At 26.8% G+C, this 11,018-nt stretch overlaps 1 protein-coding gene across 2 annotated transcripts in view; it reads left to right on the forward strand.

Moving 5' to 3' along the window:
* Positions 1-7,455, forward strand: part of LOC136975133 (proton-coupled amino acid transporter 1-like) — a 31,029-nt gene extending 23,574 nt beyond the window's left edge. The window contains exons 10-13 of one of the 2 annotated variants that reach the window (XM_067270155.1): positions 1,847-2,022; positions 3,026-3,213; positions 3,308-3,436; positions 7,006-7,454. In XM_067270155.1, coding sequence (XP_067126256.1) covers positions 1,847-2,022; positions 3,026-3,213; positions 3,308-3,436; positions 7,006-7,148 — 636 coding nt within the window. In that variant the 3' untranslated portion in view covers positions 7,149-7,454. Of the gene's footprint in view, positions 1-1,846; positions 2,023-3,025; positions 3,214-3,307; positions 3,437-7,005 lie in introns of both variants that reach the window. The other variant, XM_067270156.1, reaches the window with a different exon arrangement.
* The last annotated feature ends 3,563 nt before the right edge of the window (positions 7,456-11,018 follow it).

Consider the following 11,018-nt stretch of genomic DNA (forward strand, 5'->3'; position numbering starts at 1 on the left):
GAATACTCCAAATATTGCATAAGATTTTTATCATGTAAAACTTTAATAATAGATATCTCATATATGAATATTAAACTTAAATAATTCAGCAATTTTTATCATTATCAATATGAAATAATGGTACTTACATTGCAGAACTAAGTTTATTGTAAGCAAGTGAAAGCATATGTGACAACTACCCAATCAAATTGATTATTTTAACAAATCATTTATATTTATTTGTGTTACACAATTGTGTTAATTTCTTGATCCATCAAATGCTATGAATAAAATTAAATACCAATAAAATTAAAATTTTTAAAGCAAGCAAGAATAAGATAATAGCATAAATACAACATTATTTCAAATATGTAATTTTTAATTCAGTAATATTAATATCAGATAAAGTGAAATAAAATTTTAGCCAGCATTGCTATAGAATGTTTAAGTGTACAACACTGGAATGTAAATAAAACTAATGACTCACGAACCAATTACCAGGTGTAAATAACATTTAAGTGACAAATGTTTTTATTACCGCTTCTGGGCACTTCATGTCAATTCTTATTTCAACTAGGCTGGCCATTGACATTTGAAAATAAATCAAATGGTATGGATTTTGAATACAGTATGCACATGTTTTCGTAAGATGATTAGAAAAGGTCGAACATTAAGTTGAGTTGGAATGCAAAAAACTACTGCGCATGCGTTCGGTTCAAAATACGATTGAAAATTAAATGTCTTTGTCAAGTATAGAACCACGTGCATTAATTTTAAGGAGATGTCTGTTGATGGCATGGCAGGCTATACTTGACAGACATTTATCGTATTTACTTGAATATAAGACAACCTCACATATAGGACAAGGTGTGACTTTAAAGATCAAAATAAAAAAAATTAGATTTATTAATACAATTCTAATTTTATTTCATTTAATAACAAATAAAATATCAAATACACGTAAATGCACACATTGTCCCGCAAAAATCTTGTAAAATCAACAACATAATTTGTTCTTATAAAGCTGGACAATTGGGGAACCTTTTTTGCCAATTCTTAACAGTCAAATTCACTCTTCATCGATTACACATATGAGTTTCTTCGAATTCTGATTTCTAAATAATCATCTATTTTCACATGGGAATAAATTAAAACTTATATCAGGCTCCTGTGTAACTTTGGAATTCAATTCAAAAACTTTGCTTTTCGTATTGCTATTCATCTTTACTCCTGACAATACACAAGAACGATTCAAATGACCCAGATAAAATACTTTTGTTTTTAAACACTAGGTGAAAATCTGGTAAAAATGCAAATACACAGTTTACAAAAATTATACAAAAATGAAAAGACTCTTTCGCTCGCACGTATAGGACAACCTAGGTTTTTGAAGTAGTGAAAAATGGATAAAAACCTCATCTTATATGTGAGTAAATATGGTAATTTTCAATAGTATTTTGAACCAAATGCTTGCACAGTAGTTTTCTGCATTCCAACTCAACTCAATGTTCAACCTTCTTTAATCATCTTATGGAGAACTCGTGCATACTATATTCAAAATCTGTATCATTTGATTTATTTTTGAATGTCAATGGCCAGCCTAGTTGAAATAAGAATTGAGCTGAAGAAGTGCCCAGAAGGGGTAACAAAAACGTTCGTCACTTAAACATTACTCACACCGGGTAATTGGTTCGTGAGTTGTAAGTTTTAGTGAAACGAAAGTTAAAAATAAACTTTACCTTACATTTTAATGAAAGAATAATTATATTTTGAGTAAATTCCATTAAGCAGCTCGTGTATAATAATTTTGCTTCTGTAAAATGTTTGAACGAAATTTTTCAGAAAATAATTTTAATATAAATTTTAGGTTCTTCCATTAGAAAATGATATGAAAACTCCCGAAGATTTTGGAGGCTGGACAGGTGTTTTGAATACTGGTATGGTTCTTGTTGCTTGTCTTTATACTGCAATTGGATTTTATGGCTATTTAAAATTTGGCCCACAAGTTGATGGAAATATTGCAAACAGTCTTGAGCATACTCCGTAAGAACATTTTTAAAATTTTAATAACAATTACATATTTTATAAGATTACAGTATACTAATAATACTTATTAAAATGCATTTATATTTACATTGATACTGATTTATATCGGTAGTTGCATTTGACAGTTTAAACTATTAAATGCAATTGATTTTTTTTTTTTTGTTCTAATGTGATTGATCAGCATGTTTTTGAGTAATGTATCTGACAGGACTTTGGTACTAGAAATTTTATTTGCAAAATTAAATTATCCATAATAACTGGTTGTGTTTATCAGTTCATTGCAATCCACATGCTCTTCAAATTTAATAAAAAAAAAAAAAATGTTTTTAATTGTTTCAGCAATCATCTTCAGGTTTACATTAATAAATAATATAGAACAGTGCATGGAATAAACTTCATAAATTCAAATTACTCTATGGAATATACTACATAACAGATAAATTCAATCTACAATGGCATATCTGAAGGAAATAAACTTATATACAGAACTCTAGGACATACAATAGAATGATTGACATGTGTCTCAATGTCCTTTTGGTCTTTTAATAACTGGCAAGACCTGGCACTGTTTGGCCTATTTAGGACCTTAGGCCACAAAATTCAAATTAAATGGAACATGTTTTCCACTTGGTCATTGCCATGTATATTGTAAATAATATAAAAAAAATTTTTTTTTTATTATTTAAATAATTATAATAAAATTTAATCACTTTAAATGACAATTTGTGTGTGGATAATGACACATTGATTTCTTTGTAATTGATGGTCCTGAAAACATTAATTTTTTTAAATTAAATTTGTAGTGTGTGCACTGGATTTTTGTTATTGAGTGAACTGAAAAAAATAAATTACACTATGATATACAAAAATTTTTTTCTTGTGTGTTATCAGATAATTTATTCAATAATCAATAATTATTAAAGCTCAAAATTCATTTGATAACATATATATTGACATTTATAAAAAATTTAATCATTTAATAATTTTTGTTTTATTACAGATTTAATGAGGTTGTAAGATTATTGTTTGCTATAGCAATTTTTTTGTCATATGCATTACAAATGTATGTACCACTCCAAATAATATGGCCATGGCTGAAAGAAAAAGCAAGTTTAGAAAGAAGATATTCTCCAAAAACTGTTAATATTATTGAATACTGTTTTAGGGCATTTCTTGTTATTTGTACATGTAAGTTATAATTGTTTTAAATTTATTTAAGATAATGAATACTCAGTCTATAATCATATGTACAAGCTGTTAAAGATATATAATTTCATTTCAGTTTCATTGGCTGCAGCTGTTAATGATTTGAAGTATTTTATTTCACTTGTTGGAGCAGTAGCAAGTAGTTCATTAGCTTTAATTTTTCCGGCAAGTTTGGAACTAATAACTTATTGGAGTACAGATATAAGTAAGTTTTAAAAAAGTAAAAATGATTGTAAAATTTGTATTTTAGGAAATCTTAGAATAAATTTTAGAATGAAACATAGTGACTCAAAAATTTTATCACTGAAAATGTTTAAAACATTTAAGTGGCATCTATTATGGTAGTGAAATATTTCATAATACAGTATATTCATAGATAATATGTATAATAGTTAATATTTTAATGAGAAAAGATATATTTTGAAATAAAAGTAATGAAATATATTTCTATACAGTTTGTTTGCTAAAATATGGTGAGTAGTGTTCCATGCCTGAGCTCTGCCTTATTTCTTCCTTTTTTCTGTTTACATTCTCAACCAACATTTCAGTTTCTTTTCATTACTTAACTATACTGCACAATCTATATGTGGATTGATATTTTCTGTGTGCAGATTTTTTAAGACATTCTTCTGATTATTCAATGTATTTTTTTCTTTTCGTCTTCATGTTGGCTATATTCAATGATGTAAAAGAATGAAATATAGTGTTTAAATGCTTAGATGGGATAATAGAGAAGTTACCCCAGTAATCTTGTATAAGAGGAGGAAGCTGTAATTTCAAAAGATGGATTTACAGAAAAAAAATTTAAATATGGAAGTAAGAAATAATCTTAGAATGAAAAATATTCAATATTTTCTGTATCTAATATATAAGATTTGTGTGACCAGAGGGTTGGCACCAGACTGGTGATACTTACATCAGGACTGACACCACTGTATCCTTTAAAACAGACGCAGAAACCTTGTTGGCTGTGGTTTTGGTTTTGTATGAACGGTCGCATACGTAGACACTAGGAGTCCAGGATGGAGACAGACCGAGAGACAACGTGGCTGAAAGAAGTGCACACTTCAACTTATTTATAAAAGAAAAATACCCGTTTATTTATATAAATTATTCACACGTATACATAGGATAACAGAGTTTTCTTTAGCTTCAAAGAGCAGCTTAAATTGGACAAAGCTATATAGCATAACACGATTGCATATTTAAGTTAATGAGTTCCTAGCCGAGAGAGAGCTTATAATAATATGTGCGATGCGAAATACCTTGATTGGAGCATTGATTGTCAAGGTCGTAGATCGAAGATTGTAGATGATGGGATCGTCCTGGATTGTGGAGAGAATTTGAGTTTTGTGGTGTCAGCTTGTCAGGTTCGGAGAACGGCAGAAACAGACAGGAATGGTGGTCGAGGGATTGGTGGAAGGGCGGACGAAAGGATCGGCGATGGAGTACTTACATAAAAAGGATGTGGATCAGCAGACTCTCAACGACTTTCTTGTCCTCAATTCAATCCTTTTATATTAGGGGTCCTCCCCCTTTGGTTTCAATGCCCTCTTTTTAGCCATGTTACTAATTCTGGCTGATGGTGGATATTTGTTGTTAGTTTCTGGTGACACATTTGATGAATCCCCTGGGAAAGGAAGTGACACTGAGGAAAGAGATGCAATCATCTTCCAGTAATTAAATTGGAAAAATTTTTGTTTTTGCTGGGTTTTGAACTAATTTAACATTCGAAAGACGAAAAATTTTCTCTCAAAAATTTTGTCAAGTCCGGTCTCTCACATCTGTATGCTACTGTGATATCCAGCTAAGACACAATGTTTTGGTTTTTACTAAGAGAATAAATGATGATAGGAATGGGAATATCAGAGTAATAGAGATATAAGCTGTTTTATGAAATTTAGGGAACTAAATTAGAAATTGTGCTTAGATTAAAAATTACTCATTTAAAACTGATAGTTGTATTACTGTTAGTAAGACACTATTTATAAACTAAAACTTTATTTTTTGCACCTGTGGGCCTTTTTTTCCCCCATTGTAGGTTTAGTCAGGCCTTAATGGAGGTAAATGGATGGTAAGGAACAGGGCCTGATATATCAGGGATTTATTGTCTCTGAAAAATTCTTGAGGTTACACACCACATCAAAATTCAAATCCAAGACTCCTAGAGCAATAGATTGTCACCTCAACTACTTCAGCCATCTTAATTGTTCATTAAAATGTATTCTTTATGATTATATCTTTGATAATTTGAATTGGTACACCAAATTGTTGATCATTGATATGATCATTGGAATAGTTGTGATAAGCCTTTCATGTAGACTTTTAGAGGTATCTGATGCAAAATTTTATCTGTAACTATTTATTCCATGTTATCAATGATGAAGAAAGGTTGTTCTATAGATTAGGCAGAAGAAAGTAATTTTTTTTTGTTTTGTCTTATCTGTTTATGCATGTGCGTATTTATATTTAGACCATCTTAGAGTTTATTATAATCTGTATTGAGATAATTTAGTTCTAGACTGAGAGTAATGGAGAAATATCAGTTCTGCGTCACTTTTTAAAAAAAGGGAAATGAGAAAAATTGGAGCTATAGCTTATTTTACTATAACTACAGCTTGAGTTAAATAAGTTAAATTTTTTGTTTAAAAACGTTGAAATTAACAATTTTTAAAGTTGGTTCAATTTTTGGTGTTTTTTCTTTTTTAGAAAGTGGTGCAGAACCAGTATTTTTTTTCAAAAAAATAAATAAATAAAAACTCAATATTGTTGTTATTTTTATTAAAACTTATATTAATTTTAAGATAATTTTAATTATTATTGTAATAAATCTTATTGGCTAGATTCCCTAGCCAATTTGACATTAACACCATTGTAGTAGCATTTGCATGCATTCATTAATTATCCATTTTTAGTGTCAGGACTAAAAATCCTAACCTGAAAAATATCTCTCTTCAAGTAAAAAAAATTGGGTTACAAACTTATTTGTAATTTTTTCAATCCAAAATTTATTAGCATTGTTTAAAAGGAATTTCCTATAAATAAAAGAATATAACTAAATTCAATTAATTTCAAAACAATATTAAGAAAGAAAAATTATGAAAGTTGAAATTTCATTTTTAATTCTAAAATTAAAGCTCTGAAAGGTTTATTAATAGTTTTTTGAGATAAAGCCCAAATTTTAAGTTTTGTTCTTGTTTCACCTATCCATTTTTGGATAATGTCAGCTTTATCTATTCGTGATTTGGATAAAGTTCAAAATTAGATTGTTACTTGTCTTAACCAAAAGACTTGGATAAAGTTAACATTAGCCAGTTAAAGTATATATATTATGGGCTTTAGCCATAACATTTGTGTTCACATTTTTAATCATACTTCAATTATTGAATAACTGTTTTTTAAAAATATTTTTAAAACAAACCTCTATATTCAGATTAAGTAGCATAATGAAAATATATGTTGGGTGAAATGTCTTAGATCTCTGTTTAGAATGTTTAATTTTTATTCCAGTTTTCACAATTATTAAAAGCACTAGTTCTTGTAAATGTTTAATCTAATTTATAAAATATGAATGTTTAATTGTATTGAATAGCTTTCTTTTAATAATTTTGTTGTAATAATTATTACATGTTTATAACAAAATGATTAAAAGAAAGCTATTCAATACAATTAGACAATACAATGAGTTAACATTATTATTATTGATATATAATAATAACTTTTGTGATATTCTATATAAAAAAAAAAATAATCATCATCATTTAAAATTTTCAGCTAAAAGGAAATATACCATAATGGTTTTCAAGGATGTCTTTATTATACTATTTGGTGTTGCTGGATTTCTTACTGGAACATATGCTAGCGTTGATGGAATTATCAACTGTGTCATCTTAAAACATAACTGTGAGTCAGATTAATGGAAATGTTTGGCTAGTATCACACAAACGTTGTTAGCACAAATTCCATAAATTATTTTTAAAAAAATAACAGGTTCATTTTAAATTTTTAAAAAAGTTAATACAAAATTTAGTAAATTTATGGTTTTATTTATAAGAACTCTTATGAAGAGTTTTTATTTAAATAAGGAATGCAGATTTTACTTATTTAAAATTTTATATATATATATATACAGTAGAGAACCGAAAATCAGAATCAATTGGGAACTGGGGTTGTTCAGATTAGTGATTTGTTCCGATTACCGATTATGTACGAAAAAATATATTAACCTGTCCGATGTTCAAATTTTTCTCCATTGTGTGTCGCTTCGTGTTGAATTTTTCTCCGTTGCGTGTCACTTCGTGTTGAATTTTCGTCAATTTTAAGCCTAACGAAAATTTTTATAATAATAATCGAGGCTATCATATCGTTAAAAATTATTTCTGCATTTTGTACAAACAAAATAAATATATTGAAGAATATAAAAACATGAAAATTATACTTTAGAAGTAAATTTAGTATCAAAAACGTTCGATTCAGCACGACACAGTCCGACTGAAAATCGTTCCGATTACCGGCGATTCCGATTAACAAGTCTCTACTGTATATATATATACACACACACATTTTATGTATAAATGTATATATTTAAAAATCTATCTGTAATAGAAAAATTACAATATACTGTATATAAACTTAATCCTTCTGGATAGATAAAATTATTGATATATAAATTAGCGTGTAATGTTGCCATGCAACTTGAGATTTTTATCATAAACCATGTGTTCTGTATCAACTAGTATATGTTTTAAGATCTTTCTTTTTCTCACTGCCAGATGTGTAAAAGGAAGATATTTTATAATTGTAAAATTTAGTCCAAGTGCTTCCATAATGAAAAAATTCAAAATAGTTGTGCCTTAATTAAAACTTCAATATTAAAATTAAATTTAAGTTTCGACATCTCTTTAAACAGACTTGTATTCAGTTTTTTTGTTCATTTGGGACCAGATTCTGATCTGTAACATATGTATTATTTATATAATATATATAATTTGTGTATTTTCTGTACTATTTTATTGTATATTTTATGAAAAGCATTATTTAAAAATGTTATTTATGCACAAAAGTATTGTTTCTTACAATTGTGATATTGAACAGTTAAAATTTAAAAGAAAATTATTTGTAACATTTTATAATTAGAATCCAGTAAACTAAATCAAAAAAATGTGTAATTATTGTATATTAATGTTTTAACAAATTGTATTTGAATTGACCTAAGAATGAAATTAAAATAAGTGAATTTTTGTTTGTGCTTGCTTTTTTTTAATTATCAAGTTATTAATGAAATGACTATTTTCATTTACTTCATACAAAACATTAGATTCTATATTATACTACACTAAGTAAATTTACATAAAAATATGCATATTAAAGTTTAAAATAAGGCAGAAAAACAAAACCTTTTTCTGAGATTAAAACACACATATTAGTAGTAGGATTTCAATAACACAGCAAAAATGATGCAGATTTTTAGAAACATATAACTTGAGTTAACATACATTTTTATATAAAATTTATATAAAGATATTTTCAGACATTAATGTTGTCTGCTTTAGTTTCTCAAAATAATCAGAAAATGGTTATCATCATTATCTTCTTTTTAATGATAGGTTTTTTTTTAATATTCAAATAACTTTACTTCTTAAAAGCCCAATTAATTAATTTTGTATGGAAATTCTTATCAATAATAGAATTTGAAATTCTTGTAGACAGTAGAATTCATACATAACTTACTTTTTGTAAATTTAATACTTTATGTTCAAATCAATCACAATTTTCAGTTGTAACTTCCAGGATGATAGTAACTTTTAAGTCAATTCTGAGATTTATCTATGTTTGAGTCCACACATTAAAAATAAAATCCTGTTTGTTAATTTTGTAGTTCTTGTGAGTCTAATAGTATTTTAAAGCATTTTACTATCATTTAATAGTTAAGAGGAAATTAAATTTATTTCAAACTCTTATAATTAGGATATAAATTTGTTAGAAGAGTCAGCTGAAGTTTTCTTGAATTTAACAAACAATATTATTTAATTTAGTATAAGGTTTTTTTTTATCCTATGAACGAGGAAGACAGTAAACAAAGTAACAAAGAAATAAATTATCAAATATATTATTTAGGCTGTTTGCTTTATATATGTTAAAATACATAAAGATGTGAACAACTCGATAGCAAGAGGAAACTAATAAACGAAAGTGTAACAACACAGGCTGACATATTTCATATAATTCATTTTATTTTAAAAAGTGATTGAATGGACAATTTTTGAAATATTTTCTATTCCATCTTTATTATAATAAGAGTACATTCTTGTTACAAGGGTTAAAAACAATTGATTTTGGCTTTAAAATTTTCATATCTTATTATTATTCAAATGTTAGATCACATATAACATTGATCTAATAAGATGATGCTTGATAGTAGGAAAAATAATTTAAAAATACGAGTTTCAAACAATAAAGTAACAATAATTTCAAGTGATATTTTTAAAGGAAATTATTTTCAAAATGTTGTTTTCATCTTGCTATTTACTTTGTTAATAATGTAAAAATTTTCAAAAATTACAAAATGATTAGTATTATATCAATTAAAAATGAATTGTAAGCAAATTAAAATTTCTCTCATCTTCACCAGATAGCATCTTTTAAATAAACACACTATTAATGTTTAATTAAATGTAAACACAAATCTACAAATTAATGTTTAAACAATTCTTGTAAACCTGTTCAAGCTACTGTCTTACATAGACACCCTTCACATTTTAAAATGAAAATTGTCCATTGTAGAATGGACATTATCGTTTGGGATAATGTCTTCTTCTTTAGCTAATTGTCTTCTTAAATGAAACATACATGCCATTGCTTGTATCAAAGAATTTTAATATAAGCTAACTTAATTAAAAATTGCCAATTCCACAATTCTTTTTCATGGTAGATCTTTAATGCTGCAAACATTAGATGGTTCTTTGTATATTTTCTCATTACTGGAGGCTGAGAACAATCTGACTCATAATTGTTTATCATCTCTGTAGATATGTATCTAGGCTAAACCGCACACATTCTTTAAGAAAGTTTCCTGCACCCGTAATATCTACTATCCATGTTTAAACCAGTTTTCACGATAAATTATTGAAGTAAAAATTTAGAAGAGTCGAAAGAATACGTTTCAACATATAAATAAAAAACTGTCGATTATAAATTCCAGTGGGAAAATTGCATGTTTAGTTTGCCGCATGTTTCTCGCCATAGAAAAAAAAATTTTACATGTTCAGGAGCATGCAATTCTAGAATAAGTGAAAGCTGAGGATTTCATCAATCTGACAAATTTTATTAGTATATACTTCTAGTACTTGATATATAATTAATTTCGTTCAAAAATAATGTATAAAATTACTACAATAATAAAATAATAAATGGAAAATAATATAACTTTCTATTTATCCATACTTAAATTTAATGAACTTATAAAATCAATTCGGTAAATTGTGTTAATTAGCTTATAATATTTATCACAGTTGATGAATATTACAGATTAAATATTTATATATGAATATTTTATAATTTAATGCATTAAAAAGACTGAAAAATATGAAGTTAAGCAATAAATTCATATTTATTTTTTATGTATATTTTAATTTAGATTTTACAATAATTAATTTATTTAATTATTTAGGATATTCTAAAACACAATTTAATGAGTTTATTAATTTAAGACCTGGCAATGCTACTTCTGTCCACTACTGGAGTGTCTCCAATACAAATTATTTACAATTAGCATTTTATAATTTATC

The sequence above is a fragment of the Centruroides vittatus genome, unplaced genomic scaffold (assembly GCF_030686945.1).
Source record: "Centruroides vittatus isolate TY-2023 unplaced genomic scaffold, ASM3068694v2 contig_364, whole genome shotgun sequence".
Classification (NCBI taxonomy): Eukaryota; Metazoa; Arthropoda; class Arachnida; order Scorpiones; family Buthidae; genus Centruroides; species Centruroides vittatus.